We start from the raw sequence: 19,309 nt of genomic DNA, 5'->3' as shown, positions 1-19,309 counted from the left end.
GTGACGTTATGTTGTCCATATGCCAGCCAATTACTTCACCCATTAAGCAGGAGCTTGCTTTTCAGGCAACCCTTTCAATATCACTTAAAGTAGGCAGGCGGCATTTTAAACGTACGCCGCCCGAGTACCTTCCTTTTTTTTTTTTTGTCGTCTGTAGCTGCCTTCCCCACCACCTTCTGCAGCTCCTTGGCGGACATTTAAACCGCCCGGTTTTTCTCCCCGCCTGTAGTTCCCTTCCTCACCACCTTCTGCAGCTCTTTGTGATGGCTGCACTCGCCCCTCTCGCTTGGTTGTACCCCCCCCCCCCTTTTTTTTCTCTCTTTTTTTTTTCTTTCTTTGCAGCTACCTTTAACTCTGACATGGCAGACCCGAACGTGTTTGCAAACTCTCTTGAAATGTGGCAAGGGCTTTACTCTTCTGCTTTCGAGTTTCTCTCTTTCCAGGCATCAATTACCAACAGCAACAGACACGCCGCCGCTGGACATGACGTCATCACTAACCCCATAAAACTAACACGCCAGGGATGACAAGGCGCCTTTGACAAAGATAGGTCCCCTATCGAAACGTCGGCCAGCCTGATCTGAGGCACTTTCTCCTGTTTTGAAATCTATAACGTGTATCCATCCGTCGGTTCCTTTCTTGATCTTGGACTTTTGTCAGGTGTATCATATCGCAGCCGCATAAGATTTGGAAAAGCATAGTCGAAGTCGCGGCTGTGTTAATGAACCGTGCCCAAGCAGAAAGAAACACATGCGCCATGACCGAGCCACACTTTAGTTCGCGCGAGTACAATGAAACCCTTTTGGTGCGTCTAAGACTTATATCAACAATGGAAAAAAAGTTATATCAACAATGGCAGCCGTGAAGAATTCTCCGCATATATGACAATGCTATCCACAACCTAAACGTGCTCGCTATGCCTCCACACAAGGCTTATTCCAAGAAATGCGGTGCTGCACATGACAATGACAACCGCTTGACAAGGCTAATCCTTTCTGCTGGGTAAGCCGCCCCAAAACATAACCGATGAGCCGGCGTCGGAGACAATTTCTCGCGTTTAACAGCTGCCGCTCATTTCTTGCGACGGTCTTTTCGTAAACAGCTAATGAAAAAAAAACTTATTCCATCCTTCTCCTGCCCTCCTGCGCAAATACCTGTGGCGCTGCTCGTCGATACACCGTTTTTTCTTCTTTGCACGATGACAAACCGCGCACGCACCAGCGAAAACACAGCAGCAACTGCGGTAGGCACGGCGGCTTTTGCCTACCGCGCGAAACTAAACGCCCGACGACAGCGCCACCGCATTTCCGTGACGTATGTCCGGTGGAATTCGTCTACATATATATATATATATATATATATATATATATATATATAAACCCTAAAAGAAAAATAATTCAGAAAAATGCTTCCGAAGCGCGCAATCGAACCAGGGACCTCTTGCTCCGCAGCGAGTGGCGCTAACCACTACGCCCCGCAACGCAGATCCTCCTCGTAGCTAACGGCGAGCGTTATATACATACCCTTTACCGCTGGACGGACTCAGAGACAGCAAGCAATAATAAGCGTTTCTTCATTACCAGCGAGATGGCGCTAGGAGAGCGACGGGCGTAGACGGGCGCATTTAAAAGTCGTCGGCGAGCTCGCTCGCTTCGTCTTACATTTGCGCAGACAGAACCTTGCCCTTCCGCTGTCTGCTCGCGCGGTTTTCTCGTGGTGAGGGGAAGAGGAATGTTTCAAGCTTTCACCGTGATGTCCGCGCTCCTGTTACGGAGTGTACGAAAGTCACTCGAGCTCAAGGGACGCCGCTAAACGAACAAACAGAAGATGAGCGCGAACTATCAAGTGTCACAGCTCGACACTTGAAGCACGCTAATTTCCTTGGCTGCTTCGGCCGCCTTTGCAACAGGACTGCTCTTCAAACTGAGAGTATCCATTGGCGAGCCTCACTTCGTATAGCATTAATTTCTTGCTATCGCATTCATTGCTTCGCCCTTGCGGCGAAACTGACTTTTTTGAAACGTCCAACTTCGCTGTTTCAAGCCTTGCGCGACTTAATGTGAGCTTCGTCATTTTTTAACTCTGCGACGAGGCGGAAATACCTTGTCTCGCCGAGGCTACTGTTTGACAAAGGTTAATTCTTATTTATTCACTTGAGGGCAGTTGTTTCTATCGAAAAGTTGTAGCACGTGACAATTTATGGTGTACTCATTTTTCAGAAATAACAAAAGTTGCAAATAATTTGAGATATTTACGACCGAATTTCAGCGGCCATATTGTAACTTATCGCGCCCAGCGCGCAGGAAACGCGACAACTCCGTTACGTCAGACGGGAATTTCCCGTGATAAGGAAGTGACGAAGTTCGAATGAAGGCGCGTCAAGGTCATATGAATGAATGAATGAATGTTCTTTATTGCACACATATCATTTACAAAACAAGCACAAACTGTATGGTCCCATAGCCAAAGGCTAGTGCGGGTCCCATTGAAGTATACATAACTCAAACTGTAATACTTATAAATAAAATAAATAGAAGTAAACAACTCAAATGTGATATTTTCATACAAGAAGTAATGTTTTTCTGCTAACAATAGTCTCTTGAATTCGATTGAAGAAGGAGGAAAGAGAAGTACATAACTTGTTTTAAGCACAGAAACTTGGTTAATAGCGGGGTACAGAACTGTAGAATGGATCTTGTAGATGCAAGTATCAAATATAGCTTAATTAAGAGAACAACGGTATTGCAACATCTTTCAATGAAAGCACAAAACACATAAAGGGCAATATATATACATGATGAAAAATTACAGCCCACAGTATATCAGTCAACTCAGGCAGAGAAAAACACTTCAAAGTAGTATTTCTTCAGGGATCTGGAAAAGTTCTGGGTATTCTTTATATAATGCGGTATGCCATTCCAAATTTTCACTCCGGTATATTGTAGTAGGCGTTTGCTATATGCGTTTTTTGTGGGAGGTATATTAAAGTTGTTAAAAGTTTGGTTCCTAGTTAGGCGTCGGGGGATACACAGTAATGAAATAGGGAATGGTTCATTGTTTCTAACTACACTGTTAATACATGTAGCTAATCTTAGTTCGCGCACATAATCAAACGGTCAGATCTTCAACCTAGAAAACAGTGGTTTGCTATGTTCGTAGTAATGTGAGAAAGTTATCGTGCGTATAGCCCGTTTTTGCAGCCGTCGTACAGGCTCAAGATAAGAGTCATACGTCGAACCCCAGGACTCTACGCAGTACAGAAGGTGGCAGTTAACTAAGGCAAAATACAAAATGCGCAAAATTGCAGTATCAAAATATTCACGAGCTTGCAAAAGGGCGTAACAACTCGAAGCAAGTTTCGAGCTGACTGCATCTATCTGAGCCTGCCTATTTAAACAGCTGTCCAGAACAACACCAAGGTAAGTAAAATAATCAGTACATTCCAGGGAGCAATTATTGATGTAGAGTTGTATATCATGTGGAGTAGGATTTGTACGGGAGTGGAATAACATATATTTCGTTTTTTTGGCATTGATCGTAAGCCTGTTAGCTGCAAACCAATCGGCCAGCTTCGCTAGTTCGGTGAAAATCTTTTCGTGAAAAGCGGCAAGTCGTCTCATCGCATCCCAGCGGTTCAGAGATGGCAGGATATTTAGATTTCGGTATAATGGCCTAAAATGCGCGAAAACATTCATGAAAGTCATTGACCATATAGCTTGATTTTGAACGCACTGAAGAGCATTTAGATGAGAGTAGTAATATGTGTTAGCATAAGGCGACACATGCAATAATGATTGTATGTATGTATGTATGTATGTATGTATGTATGTATGTATGTATGTATGTATGTATGTATGTATGTATGTATGTATGTATGTATGTATGTATGTATGTATGTATGTATGTATGTATGTATGTATGTATGTATGCATGTATGTGTGCGCACAAGGAATATTGTGTTTCTAGGTGTTCTGCGAGGTATATTCGCTACATCAGTCCAAAAGAAATTGTTCCATTAGTGAATGAACGTGGAGATTATATTTTAGATGCTTATCTAAAGTCAACCGAAGAAACTTGGCGCCGTGAAGAGCTTGCAACGTCAGTTATTCTCGCGCAGCGGGAAAGACAACTCAACAGTGCAAGGCAGAGCCTTACTACAAAAACTAGGGTATCCCTGGAGGCCGCAACATTGCGGAGAACAGACACTTCTTACCTATGAGGTCAGGGATTACATAATTACATGTCTCGTTCCCAAAAACATGAGTGCAAAAAAAATTACGCCATCTCCCGCTAAAGGGGACCATGAGGCGATGCGAAGCCGGAGCACTTGCACGATCGCGTTCCGTTGGCGTTCGTTGGGCATGCTACCGACATCGTGTCGTGGAACGCGAAGAGGGACGCTACGCGCGTCGTGTCTTCCATCTAGCCTGGCCGTTAATTCTCACAGGGCGAGCGGGGAACGCGGTCGACAGGCGGGCGAGAGGGGGGGCAGCGTAGGAGAGGAGAGAGAAGGGGAGGGGACGCGCATGCGCTCGAGCTCATCGCGGCGTTGTGCAGGAGAGAATTTCGGCATGTCTAGCCCGCGTTTCAGAGGAAGAGTGGAAAGGGGGATGGGAGAGGGGAAGTGGAGAGGGAAAGTGGAAAGGGAAAGTGGAAAGGGAAGGTGGAGAGGGAAAGTGGTGAGGGGAAGGGAGAGGGTGAGTGGAGAGTGGAGAGGGGTAGAGGGGAAGGGGAATGGTGAGGGGAAGTGGAGAGGAGGTAAGTGGAGAGGGTATGCGCATGCGCATACCACGCCGCACACCACCACCACCACCACCGCCGGATTGAGCTCGACCTTAAGATACTTCGCATCTAATATCATGCAGGCAGGCGTGAGGCCAGGGCCAGGGCATTGCAAAGGCAGTTCGGTCACAATCGGAACGTGTACTACACTGACGCCTGCAGAATAGCCAAAGACAAATACACTATCGTAGCCACAAGTAAAAAAAGCACGATCCGTACGTACCGTACGAACCACCTCAGTTAGCACGGCAGAGTCAACAGCACTAGCACTGGCCATACGAGATGCCGAATACAAGACCCAAGACGCCCTAGTCATCTCGGACTCGCAGTCAGCATGTCGTCAATACATGACCGGAGCTGTATCAAAAATTACTGCGAAAATCTTAGGAACACACATGCAACAATATCACGCTATCATTTGGTGCCCTGCACACGCGGGACTAGAGGGTAACGAGAGGGCAGACGGTATAGCTCGCGGAATCAGTATCCGGGCACCGATCGCGACTCTCGAAGAACCTCCAGTCACCCCAGGCGACATCCTGGAGGCACAAAGGAAAGAAACGCAAAAATTCAGCCCACCACACCCCAAACTCGATATTGGGCGGGCTAGGGACTGGCGCCGGTTACACTAACACGTACCCCAATCTCTTAATTCTCAACAAAATTCACCCAACGCAGTACCCGGACACATGTCCTTGGGGCTGGGAGCGGCCATCTCTCGCCCACATAACGTGGACGTGTAGACTCAGGCCACCCGAAATCAATTCGCCCTTATTAGGGATAAACCTATTCGAGAGGCAGTGGGAGGTATGGCTTGCGAGCAATGATCGGGAGAGCCAAGTAGCTCTGCTCGATCTGGCCCAGCGAGCCGCACAGGCCAGTGATGGCCTGGACTAGGGGAGCCACCCACCTTCGCCCTAATTCCCTTCAGTTCAATAAAATTTGTACTACTAACCACCGGTATAGCTTTTTGCCCTATAATGGGCACAAAAGACGCTGCTTTGCTAATGAAATATTACAAATGCAGTTTTTGATGGGCAATGTGTCCTGTGAATGTTACCTTGGGAATTTTATTATATTTCGAGCTACACATGACGCTCATATATCTCAGCTGAAATGATCACAGCGACCCCTCAAGCCGCTCTGCGTAAAACTATCAGCTAACTATCCCTGCGTTAGAATCCGCAGCAGACTTTGGCACTGGAACTCATGTTTGCCTCACCTGCGCCATTAGAAGCAGTGATCCGCCCAAGGATTTGGGTGCCGGGGGGCGGCGACAGGGCGCCGGTGGGAGGAGCATCGCCCGCTTGGCGAGGCGGTGGCGTCCTCTCTCGCGCTGCGCGGTTGTCAGTCGCATGCCTCCGAAGCGTTTTTAGCGTTTTTAGCAATTTTAGGTTACTTATTGCGATTATTTCTTGGTTATTTCTGTTAGTTATGTTATTTTAGACCTCGTTCAATTATTTTAATCCGGTTTTGAGCATTCTTAGCCTTGTTTTAGGCCTGTATTGGCCACTTCATTTTGAGCGTGAGCATTCGGCATGAGACACTGGCATAGGCGTATCTACCGGGGGGAGCAAGGGGGGCGCTAGCCCCCCCTGTGAGAAATGTTGGGGGGGCGGAGCCCCCCCCCCCACTTTTGACAGTGGTTATTGTCGGCTGCAGACTGGGAAACTAACAATTAAGTTAGGCAAAGTTTTACTTGAATGCAGCAATAACGTAATTTTGTAATAAAATTTGTCCTACGATTCTGCTGTGGCGACTGCCCTCCATGACCACGCACTGTAGGCTACCTGCCGTGCGGGCTGCCTATTCCACGCTTGTGCGTCTTGCGCTCGAGCATTGCAGAGGAGGCTATCGCTCAGCAGGGGCTCTGTAACATTACAGCAATCTGTCATAATTTTATTTTGTTCTGCCCGGCCTGAAATCTAAGTAATCCGCGACGCAAACATAGGCGGGAACCAGCAAATGTTTTATAGCCCTATCAAACGCTCTCCTTTTGCAGCAAATTCCGTTTCCTTGAAAACTAATAGCATCGCCACTGCTCCATATTCAAGCTTCTGTGAGTTGATTGTGCAGAAGTGTTCAGTATTTATTTCTGCCTAGCCAGGACAGCTAAAATAGATTCCCACTTTAGTCTCCGATTAGCCTGCTTGACTTGGCTTATCGTATGGTAGCCTGCAGCGATCGCGGTGGCTTGTAACAAGGCAGTGGACTCGAGCACATTGAGAAGCCCAGCTTTCAAGTTTGCCCGGCACTTCATCCACCTCACCAGGGAGATGATCAGCGTCCACGGTTTTCCGGACTAAGAAGGCTGCCTACCTGCAAAGGATTGTGTCTGTTCCTGATAATGTTTATTTCTCTCGCTACCACTTTGTCAGCAACGATGAGTTCACAGAGAGTTGTACACGCGCAAAAAACAGCTCCGCATCGTTATACTACAACTGAAAGTATCTATCATGCACATATGAATCCATCTCGCCCGCTGCTATAAGCAGCCGCTGCCAATGTGACTGGCGGGCAGCCTTCTTAAATTACGTTCAGAAAGAGACACTGTCTGGCTATTCAAAAAAAAAAAAGAATTATTGTTCAGCACAGTAATGTGCTGCTTATTGTGCACACTTCATTTTAACGCCGCGAGTTTTCGCGGACTTGTGACGTCGCGTAACAAGGAGGCGATTTTATGGCACATTGAAAATTTTTGACGAATAGCGAAGAACCAATGACAAACAATACGCCGTATTGAAAATAGTTGATTATTATTATTTTTTACGCAGTCATGCGTACGTGGTAATTACGCGGTGGATCACTTACGCCTCATTTGTTGCATCGTTTTACGAGCAGGCGCTGTGAGCATGACCCAGAAAATTTCGACCAGTCATTAACAGCTAACGATCTATACGAAAGGAAACAATGCGGGATAGTTTAACGTTATAATCGTCCCCATTTTTTCAAAGAAAATTTGAGCTTACACAGTTTACGTAGGCAGGAACCGGAGGGGAGTAGTAAAGAGCCACTTCATCGCTTTTCAGTCCACCCCACCCAAGCTGGGAAAAGTAGGAGGGCAAGGAACGACACCTAGCATATAAATTCGTAGTCATTTATAGTCTTATAACTACACACAACCAGCTCAATGTGGTTTGCTTAAGTATTAATCGACTGAACTTGGTCTTCTTCTTAAGAAAGACTTTATATTAGAGGGCTCTAACAGTAAAGAAATGGGCACTTGGCTTATCCTGAAGACTTCTGCGAAGCACCTTGCTTTGTCAGCCATATGTTTTTTTTAATAAGTGAGAATGTAAGGTTCTAGAGTCATACCAGGTTCTTCAGACTCATCGTATCTACAACGCCAAACTAAGACTGGGAAGTTTGCTGATGGAATGCTCAGATGATCAGGTTAAATTTTGGCTGTACCTTTTAAACTTCACGGTAATATTTCCAAAATATTATTAAACACTGCTGTGTTGTCGCGGTATAGGGCGGCCCAGCCTCCACAATCTGTGTAGATTCTTCCTTGATTTAAAACAAAGAGTTTTGAAAAGCAAGTCATCTGATCAGCTCTGTCAATAAAAAGATCGCCTTATATATATATATATATATGCGGCGGTCAGAGTGAGCAACGCCAGGCCCCCCCACTCGCGAACGAGATGGTACGCCACTGGACACTGGATGACAAGCCGGGCCGCTAGAGTGCTTTGCACTTAAAAGAAGCTCGCCACTAATACCTTGCGGTGACGAGGGCGCCTGCGCACGTCGAAGTCATCCTGTGGGTGACGGCCACTCGGGCCAAGTGGCCGAAGAAGGAGTCCGGGCCCTTTCGGGGCTGTCGATCTGGCGAGCCGTCGTCCCTGGCGGCGGACGGGAACACGCCGGGGCAAGGCAGCAGGTCCTCCGGATTCTGGACGTCGGTCATGGCCTCCGCACGTACCGTGACCATCCAGGGCAGCGAGTGGGCGCTGCCGAGCGGAATCCCGCCTTCCGAGCCGCACTGGCTCGGTATCGGGAAGTGTTCCGTGCGACAGCATGAACCGCCCCGTGGCGATACAGAGGCGAGAAGCAGCAGTGCGAGCACAGAGGACGCAGCCATGGCTTCTGTCCTGTTCTTATGGAGCCGGCACGCGCTCTTCTCGAGGTGTTCACGGGATTGCGCCACGGTGTTGATGGTGTTTATGTTGACGACGACGACGGCGATGTTTCTATGTCACATGGCATGTGAACACGGCCGAGGGCAGGCCTACAATCGTATAGCGGGAGCTTCAGATAATACTTAGATGTTAAAGAAGAGCTCTTATGGTCGAGCTTTGCCGTGTGTCGTAGATAGAAAAAGATCATCATCATGAACTGGCACGCACTCTCTTCGTCCTCTTCATCGCCTTCCTCTTCTTCTTCTTCTGCTTCGCTTCCAGAACACTTGCGCCGATTCGTCCGGCGTGGAATGCAATAACTCTGATGGGCGAGAGAACGTGTGCATAGAGAGAGAAAAAAAAAACAGAGAAAGAGAGAGAGGCAGAGAAAGAAGGCTAGAGAAAAAGAGAAATTCTTGGCGAAAAAAAATTTCTTGATGAGACGGGGCTCGCATCCGCTTCCCAACGATCTGAAGTCGAGCGTCGTAACCACTCGGCGGCTATGCAGGTACGCTAGCAAAGCATAGCATAGCCTTGGATAGTATACCATAGCAAGGAGGCGGGAAAGGGAAGTTAGGGTGAGGAAGGCACATGGGAGGGAGTGGAGGAGGGAAAAGAAGAGGGGAGAACTAGTACAGAGAGAGAGAAAGAAAGTGATAGAAAGGAAGAGAAAGAGAGAAATAGATAGAAAGGAAGGGAAGAAAGAGTGATAAAGATAGAAAGCGAGAGAACGACTACAGAGAGAGAGAGAGAAAGAAACATAGAAAGGAAGGAAAAGGTGAAAAAGCAGATGAGGAAAGGGAAGAAAGACAGAGAAACAAATAGACATAGAGAGAAAGAGATGGAAAGACACAGACTCAAAGAAGATAAACGAACAGAGCAAGCATAGCCATGTGTAGTATAGTACAGCAAGGAGTGGGAAAGAGACAGGTGAGAGGGTAAAAGCCTAGCGAACCATGACCAGCTAGCTGCTCACCATCTGCTGTGGCCCACCCTTGCTGGACTTAGTGCAAGCTGCGCTGATTTCTTAAAAAGAAATGAACTTGGACAAGCGGCTGTGACAGTGATGTCGTGTACCACGCAAGAGGGAGGGACTTTGACTGACTGTGTGTGTGTGTGCTGTGTTACGTGCTGTCTTTCTCTCTTTCCTCTCCATCTTTCTAACTCCCCATTTTGTTCCTGTGTGTAGGGTAGCAAACCGGTTGTCCTAAACTGGTTAACTAACGTACCTACCTTTCCTTCTATACTATTGCGTCTCTCGTCAGATAATAGCTCGAAAAATTAATGCCAATGCAAAAAAGAAATGGAAACCTACGATGCAGAAATTCGGAGTGTTGTTCAATTGGGTGGTCTGACCAGATATGTGGATGTTAACCTTTAATGAACTACAAGGGTTGCTTCTCAGGCGAGCTGATGCAATATTACGTCAGAGCGTGCCGGCAAGTAGTAAAGAAACAAAACGAAACACGATTCAGAAAAAGACAAGGTGACAGGAAAAGTGCTGGAGAAAAAAAAACGCTTTTGTGGTCATTTTGTCTATCCCTCACACGAATCTTTGTTTTTTGTTTCTTTACTTACATTTCGCGGGTAGCCTACGGCAGTTTTAATCATTTTTAATGCCAATTGAAAAATTCATTAACAGGATTACATTTCAATAAAAGTGTCAAGAAGAAGAAGAAGTTATAATCCTGTACGCTTCGTCGTTTGAATAAACCCACTAACGGGGTCTGAAACGTCCACGTAGCTAAAACACAATACCGAGACACCGCAAGAGAGGTGTATTTGTCTTTATGTTCAACCCAAATTTGCCGAGGGGCGCTTCAAGGAGAGTCTTTTTTCTCTTTATGTATACCAGCCAACTTTTTTAAAAACACAATGGTACATAGTTTTAACTTTCTTATTTTTCAGACATAGCACAGGGGCAGTATTGCGCGACCGGCCATTCTTCCTTACTTTGTTATTTTTTTCGTATTCATCGTGTGAGGGGATGAGCGGTATGTGCACAAGAAGCACTGATGCAGGCATAAATGTCATACAATTCGTGCCGTAGCGACACGTATTCAATTTGGCGAGAGAGCGAGTGAAACCTTATTTCAGAAATCCTGCTCTCGGTTCTCAGTGTTGTTTTAAAGGTTTTTTCGCTGCGGTGTCGCCCTAACGGGTGGCGCTTCTCAGGATGCGCTTTTTTGTTCAACACCAAGAATGGGCGCCGTACCTTGTAGCGTCTATGATGATGTAACTGGTATGAAATATCAAGTTACTTAGTTCAGCAGCCCAAGCAGAACACGGCAGAGGTTTAGGAGGAGATGGAGGTTCGAAGAGATTAACATTCTTGTTCAGAGCAGATCTACCGGGTCAGATCTGGGCATTCCGACGGGCCGAGGACGCCGTCAGGACCCCAAGGGCTCCTGGCTGACGCCTAGGCGTGGGACCCACAGCATCAAGGCCGCCGAATTCTCATACTAAAGTTTCGTTCTCCTCCGCCACCTTGAACATGGGGTGTCGTTGGAGCCAACCTTTTAACGAAACGTTGGCTTACCCTTCCCCCCCCCCCCTCCTTCGCTTTCCTTCTCGTCGGATTCCCGTTTTTGTTTCCGTCATATCTCAAAACGTGTGCTCGGTGTTGATTATGAGCTAGAGAGGCTTAATGTCTAGTACTACGTTTACCTTCTCGCGAAAGTCTGTAGCGACTCCTGCGCCACAGCCGGTTTCAATTCGTCCATTTCTCAGCTCGGTTTTCTGCAGGTACCTCGATGTGACCGGAATAGACTCGTTTTGCACGACGTATATGCATTCGCCTGAATTCACTTTGAAGTAACTTCTTACTGTCGACGTTTTTACGTGGGAAGGAGCAGTAATGAAGGAGGAACGGGGAATTCGTTTCATTATATGCATCGCATTTTCAGCGCTTCTTGGGTCCACTATCTCCTTTTTGTCTGTTTTTAGACTCGCTGTCGCGATGTATATATAGTTGAAACACACAATAGAGACCGCAGCGTTTGCGTCCACAAGCCGCGGTAATGATTCAAGAACGCGCGTAAGTACGCCACCTCGAAGTTCGTCCTCCTCTGACGAGGCGGAACGAGAACAGAGACGACCCCACGCAACTGCGCATGGCATGCCGCTTTCCATCGAAAAAGTTTCCTTCATTAATCAAACGTTCCAACTGCGTACTCTTTATTTCTTAATCCGGCAGAATATATATTTCATCTCCTTTGCGGACGCGAAGACAGCCTCGAGAGATTCGGCTGTAATTCGAGTCCAATCACGCTGCTCGCCGCGGGAGATCGCCTCCGTTTTCCCGGATACAGAAGAGGAAACCCACACCCCGATTCATCTGTAGCTGTCGTTGGGCGGCAACACGATTTCGGCGTACAGAGTGTCGCTTCCCGAGGGGTGACGCAAGCGGAGGCGGCATTGGAGCCTGTGCCGATTTTAAGCGAAACTTTCTTTAAGTTTTCCCGGATCTCGCTGATCGTTGCCGTCGCAGGAAGTCACGCCGGAATACCTTACACGCGGGATTTACGAGAAATTGTCGAACAAGGAATGTCGCTGCAGCCATAATTTGTACGAGGCAGACTTGCATTACATGAACTTGTGATTTCTTTCATTTCATCAAACTGATGTTAAACAAACGAACGAAATGCGCACCGAAAGTACAGAAGCCTGACACAACTTTTACGGTATCGCAAATGTAAAGATCACGAAAGATCTCGAAACATTAAACCGAAACTGCATGAAGAACTAGAGACAACGTAAAAGAATAAAACAATAATAATAATAATAATAATAATAATAATAATAATAATAATAATAATAATAATAATAATAATAATAATAATAATAATAATAATAATAATAATAATAATAATAAATGAGTGAATTGTTTAGTTTAAACCTGCCTGAGCGAATATAACTTTCGGAAGTATCGTCGTGAAGGAAGGTATGCCGAGCAGAGACGGACACAAGAGAAAAGGACTAGCCAACACATGATTCATTATCATGTTAGTTATCATTATGAATAGCAACAACAACAACGGTGATGACGGCGTGTGCGACGTATACTTTAGGTACACAGAAAGGCGAAGGCCTGCAACATCGATCTGGCACCATCCTATACGCCTGCAAACTTACTAATTTTATTAACATAATTTATTATTAATAAGGGGCGCAGTGACCCATACGCCCACTTCGCCAGCTGCCGTTTGAGATCTGGATTAGAGGTGTGCACGGGCTCCGGGTAGCCCGAAAGCCCGAGCCCGACCCGGCCCGCGGGTCGACGTATTTTCACCTCGGGCCCGGGCCGGGCTCGGGCTACTTGGAGTTTTATCAGGCTGGGCTCGGGCCAGGCGCAAAGCCCGACTCAAGCCCAAAATATAGAGAATGAGCGGGAATTGTTTTCCAGCACGCATACAGCGCCTTTTCCGCGACCGCCCTTTACCGCTTTTCTTTCCATTCGCTACTTTAAACAAAAGGGGAGCAGGTAAGGCACTGCCTCTGTTGCACTCCGACAGAGAAGTAACACCACCTGAGCTAGTGACGGCGCCACGCGACTGTTCGCGTTAGATTTAAGGCCAAATCCCATATGAGTGAAAATGCACGCGACTGCGACGAGCGACCCGACGTAGATCGCCTTCGTGCAAGCTGACGCTTGCATTGGCATACCCCATACACGTGACGGCTTTGGCGAGCGAACTCCATTATTGCTGGCATGAGGCCGTCTACTTGTAATTTGTAATCTGTGTAATAGAGACTGTTCATCGTGTGTCGTTTGATCATATTTGATATGCTCAATAAAATGCCAAATTACCGGAAAACGATGCTTTGTTTTCGCAGCGAACCTTCAAAAAGCCGGGCCGGGCCCGGGATTGTGCTTTCGTACGTCGGGCCGGGCCGGGCGGGCTCGCAGCCCTTTGCCGTCGGGCTCGGGCGGGCCTTCGACAAAGTCAGCGGGCCCGGGCCGGGCTCGGGCTCGGAAATACGGCCCGTGCACAACTCTAATCTGGATGGGCGCTATCACAAGGTGGCAGAACCAGTGTTTTGGTGTGGGGCGTATAACGGCTCGAAATACCTACAAACTAGAGTCTAAAAGCTTCACTCTATAAAGAAAGGATCTGAACGAATCGTGACGTTATTCTGCAGCTGCGATGAAATAAAGCCTGAACAAGCGGGTTAAGCGACCTGGAGTCGGATAAATGTCGAATGATTTCGTTTCGGTCATTGCCTTACTGGGCAGTGAGTTGCGCAGTGGTTGGTTTCTAAACCAGTTCGCTTAGCTGAGCAACGTGAAGCTATTCATTAAAAAACTGACTAAACCCTGACTCGACTTCGAGTGAAGCAGTTTACACAAAAAAGTCACAGTTTCGCCGCAACGGCGAAGCAATGATTGCGATAGCAATAAATTGTAATGCAACGCGAAGAACAGAAAGCAGCTCGAAATTGCCAGCGCGTCGCTCGAGCCCAAAGGACGCACGAAAAGAATGCACACAGGACGCGCGCGAACTAATGCGTCACAGCTCGACACTTGAAGCGCACTGCTCAAACATAAAGCAGGACGCACGAAACAAACGAACAGGTACACACAAGACGAGCGCGAACTAATTGTCACAGTTGTTACTTATTTCTGTTTGAACAGCGCGCTCCTTTCGCAAACGCGGCCGCTGCAGCGAGCGAAGCGAAGCACCCCACCGGCCGCCCCTTCTTTCCTTGAGATAAGCGCACGAAAGCGACGACGCCCTGTAGAGCTACAGTAGAGCGAACAGCAACGGCGTTCGCAGGGGCGGGGCGACGATCTTTAAAGCGCGCAACATGCGCGCACGTCGCGCCATCTATGTGGCCATTAAGAAAGCATGCTGAATTACATGGTGTATATAAATAGCTCGCCGTTAGCAGGCTGAGAGACGGTGCTGTCGTGACCTAACGTCTAACGCGACGGGCTGCAAAGCGAGAGGTCGCCCGTTCGATTCCGCGCGTCGGAAAGAATTTCTTAATTATTTTTCTTTGTGGCCTTTCTATATATATATACATACGTATACATATACGGTGAATGACGGCGACGGGGACGGACATTTTCCAGCCGAGACTGTCCATATAATTGCTATCGCAATAAAAACAACAACAGAGGTACACAATGTTAAGCGGGAGAACCTCTTAATGAATGATAATCTAATTCAAACTGTTAAGTTAGGCAAGTGAAACAAATATTCCCATTAAAGGGAAAAAACTACTTCTGCATGTATGTCATACAAATAGCTCTACTGAAGGAATTCCCGCGAGAGGCTACGCATGTGCCAGCTGCACTGAAAACGAAGAAGTCAAGCGGCGTAGAGCAGGAGAAATTAAGAATCACACTTAGTACTCCGAATATTTTGTGTCCTTTGGGGCTGCTTCATTGGAATTTAGCGACAGGAACGTCTGCGGCGCCCTCTGCGAATTCTTGGGTGATACAAGGAGATTACCTTGTTAAGTCATTGATCAGCTCTCTTCCCAACGAAGCTTAAATTCAGCATTTTATTATTAAACAATATTAATTTAAGCTACTTCAGAATCATGTATTCTGAATAATTTTAAATAATTCGAAAAATCGCATCACTTTTTTTTCTCTTCTACTTTTTAAATTTTACTGCGTATATAAAAAAAATTCGTATTTTACTTTTTTACAAAATCACGTTTCCTTTACCCTGCATAGGCCTTAATCTTTCAGTTACAATAACTGCCAGCTTCTTGGCCAATCCCCCGTAGTGGGTAATAGCCAGTACAGAGGTACAAGCAAGCAAGCATGCAAGGAGCAGCAATAATTCTTGGCCAAATCTCTCATAGTAGGTGTGAGCCACAGTGAACAACAACACATTGTCGACAGGAAGAGGATACCACCACCATCATCATCACGCTGCCGAGCGTTCGACGTCCCAGTTCAACGGCGACGCCGTGCACTGCGGAAGCTTCGACGCTACGTACTCGAGACGACAGACGTTCCTGACACAGCCACCTCAATGGAAGCATTGCCGGCGCCTAACTCAATTGCGCACCGTTCACTCGCCGGCATCACCCGCAGGAACGCGATACGTCGTGGAGCCCGAGTTATGGCCGCAAGAGGACTACCCGCCGGTGCTGCTGATCAACCGCGAGGGCCAGTACGTGATCATCGCCGTGCTGAGCGTCTCCATCCTGGAATACGCCTAGGCACTTACGTACTCCTTCAACAACTACGCCATTCTGGAGCGAAACACGGAAGAGATGCGCGGATACATTGCGCCTCACTCCTCCGGCGTCGACGAGGCGCCCGCTGACCCGAAGAGCGACGGTTTCATCAGTCAGCCTTCGGCTGCTATGGATACCTCGCTCGAGCGTGAGCATGATTTCTCTGCAAGGCATACAAAGGCTAATTCCCAAATGGCAAGCGAGCGCCCGAGGACTGTGTGCGCCTATTTGAAGAGGACTTGTGCTTTGACACGGGATAGAAAACAGAACTACCTGATTCAATAATAGTAATGTCAAAGTCTTTGCTGTAGCAGCAACGAACTTCCGATGTTTCTCTACGATAAAGATGATGTGGTCCAGTGATTCCATCTACGCTTCGTTTTTGAGAACGCTGTCTCGCTGGGCTCAACTGTTGTGTTGAGGCGAGTCCGCAATACGATGGACAGAGCACTACCGTCCGGTCGTCCTGTTGCTTATTTCGCATTGTTTCTTCTATTCGTTAATGTCAATGCTGTGAATAAAATTTTGTTCGTTCTGTTTTGTTTAAATGCTTTAAATTCCACACTTTGATGTTTCTTGTATGTGTTCAATGCAGCCTTACGGCTTAGATGAATTATATGAATAGGCTTCAACAAGTCTTAGGAGGTGCATTCCTTTATACACAGAGCCACAATATTCCTATTGCGCTTCTTAATCTCTGTTGGACGTCACCGATATTTCTGAACTGCTAAGCACGGGTTCGCGTTCTGTGCCTTTACATTATCTACTCTTTTTGTTCTTTTTTCAAGTGCGTAAGCATTTCCGTACTGACTCAACCAGAAAACAGTGTCCGCCCGAATAGCTGGAAAGAAATAAGTGCATAAAAATTAATTTGCTTGGTGTTGCTGGGTTTCGAACCTAAGGCCGCTCGCTCAGAAGCCGATCGTCTCATTCACTAGGCTAAACACCCACACTTTCAGAGCGCCAGTGCATGTGAATTATACGAATGCGATATACCAGCGATACTAAACAAACGTACAAGGAGGCCATTAGCTAACGGACCACTATATCACGTCACGTGGCCATGTCAGGGCATCACTGCCACGCCCCCTCATACCCTAGACAGCGAGAAGCTACCGGACATGGAGAGCCTGGATGATCGGCTGAGTCCGATTGACCGGGTCCGCCAAGCGGCAGCTGCAAGAGAAGCCCTGGAATTACACGAAGGCAAGGCAGAAACGTTGGCTCAAGCGATATTCCCTGCTCAACGATTCATCATGCTTCAGGCTTCCATCTTGTTCTGAACTTGTACTGGGTCAATCACATCTAACGTGGACATCTTATTAGTTTTCAAGCCGGTAAAACTGGAATGTTTATTCTACTTCACGAGCGAAATGTCCATTTTATGAAGTATAATCATGCTGACAATAAACACAATGATGATTTTCCGAATTATGTATTAAACACCAGATTCTATGAGGTCTTCAATAGTGTTCCGTATGACCCTGGAATCCATCATGGCAGACGACATCGTGCATGGACCTGTCGGCGAAAACGTTTCCCCCGGGATCGGCGCTTGGACGCGGACGCTGAGCCCTCAATTTCTTGGAAGGTGCTCATGTACCTGTGGCACCTGTGGTCGGGTTTGCAAGGCCACCTGATCGTGGGACGGCGCCGCTGGAGAGGTTCCCATCGAACCAGGGCATGTCTTCCCCTGAACGCAGACATAAGCGTTTGCAGGTGCTTGAGACAGCGGCCGCCACCTCCTCCAAAGTCGACGACCCCCCGGACTCTTCCTCTTCCCCGGGTGTTCACGGGATCAGGTCACCGATGTGTGGGACTCATACGTTGGCATTGAGGGGTGCAGTTGTGACCACATTGGACATGCATCTCGACCATGCTCCTCATCGGGTGTTTCGAGTGGTCCACCTCTTCCTTTCTGGTGGGCGGAGCTCTGAGACAGCAAGACACCGGATTGGTGGGAGCTACTGTCACCGCTTCCTTAGTGCCGCAGTGTTAGCTGACGCGAGGCTATAAAAGCTGAAGACTTTTGTGCAAATGCTATATCCCTCTTTCTTGTGATTATGTAAATAAACCACTGTTCTCTTTTATGCATGCGCTTTAAAAGATGGACCATGCATGGGAACGATGGCGGGGGCCAGCTACCGATGACGAGACCTGCCGGATTCGACTCCTAACAATACCAATGATGTACTCACCTTAGATGTGGACAACCCTGTACCTTATCTGTATTATTGCTATGATCTCAATAATAAAGCACGTTCCTACTCTTTTCGCTGCATTAAAACTAAACTCGGAATCCCGCTCGAGAACATTACAGTCAAAGGTCCTTTTTCACAAACCCTTTCTCTTTCGTTCTTGTTTTTCTGTTTGTTTGTTTGTTTGTTTGTTTGTTTGTTTGTTTGTTTGTTTGAATAAAGCTTGAATATAGTTAAATATCCACGCCCAAAGCCTTGGCGTACGAGGGCGGGCCCAAGATTCGGGAAAGCTTCTCAAAAGTAGCACCGTCCGTAAAAAAAAGAAAAAAGAAAAAAAGAAACACGTTGTGAAAAAACTACATTCGTATTTTTTGTCGCGCTGGGAAAAGTCACTCATACAAGAGAGGATATGACATCTATATAGTTTTCTGATCGAAACATTCGCAAATATTTTCACCGAAAGGTGTGGATTTCTATTCAATACAAAACCTCGCTTTCAGTTGGTGTTAAAGAAGAAAGAAGAAAATACATTATAGAATCGGGAAGTGGGAAATGCATGCGACGGGGATAACCCTGCATAATCGAAAAATATTTTTTTTTCTATCATTTTAGTTCGGAAGAGAAAGAACACTGCGTCCTGAATCGCCGTTAATGCCGAGGAACTGGCAGCGACTTTTTCTTTATTGTGTAGACTTGCTCCGTTAGGCGCTGGCTCTAAATCTGTGTTTTTCTTTATTATCGCGTCCTTTATCAGGAGCTGCGTAATATATTCAGTGAAACTGGATTTGAGGGTCGATTTAAGACCTCGGTGTAGCACTTCCACGCATCGCAGTTTGGCCCGAGATAACGTAATTAGAGCTTTTTAAAGGACCGACAACGAAAGCAGTAATAAAAAAGTAAGGACTAAATAGGGCACAGTGCACGCTCCGTTACTCGCCTAATTAGAATGCGTTCGCATCGCGCTATACGCTAAATCAGCGCTGCGCGGCGAGTTAATGCATTAGAGTC

General features: G+C 46.9%; 1 protein-coding gene across 1 annotated transcript in view; it reads right to left on the bottom strand.

Moving 5' to 3' along the window:
* The window catches only part of LOC119381847 (ovochymase-2-like), a 31,841-nt gene extending 22,975 nt beyond the window's left edge, over positions 1–8,866 (bottom strand). Inside the window, exon 1 of the mRNA XM_037649600.1 lies at positions 8,505–8,866. Coding sequence (XP_037505528.1) covers positions 8,505–8,866 — 362 coding nt within the window. The remainder of the gene's footprint in view (positions 1–8,504) is intronic.
* Between the last annotated feature and the right edge of the window lie 10,443 nt (positions 8,867–19,309).

The sequence above is a fragment of the Rhipicephalus sanguineus genome, chromosome 2, assembly GCF_013339695.2.
Source record: "Rhipicephalus sanguineus isolate Rsan-2018 chromosome 2, BIME_Rsan_1.4, whole genome shotgun sequence".
NCBI classification, from domain to species: domain Eukaryota; kingdom Metazoa; phylum Arthropoda; class Arachnida; order Ixodida; family Ixodidae; genus Rhipicephalus; species Rhipicephalus sanguineus.
The sequence above is the reverse complement of the archived record's forward strand: the minus strand, read 5'-3'. Positions and strand labels throughout refer to the sequence as shown.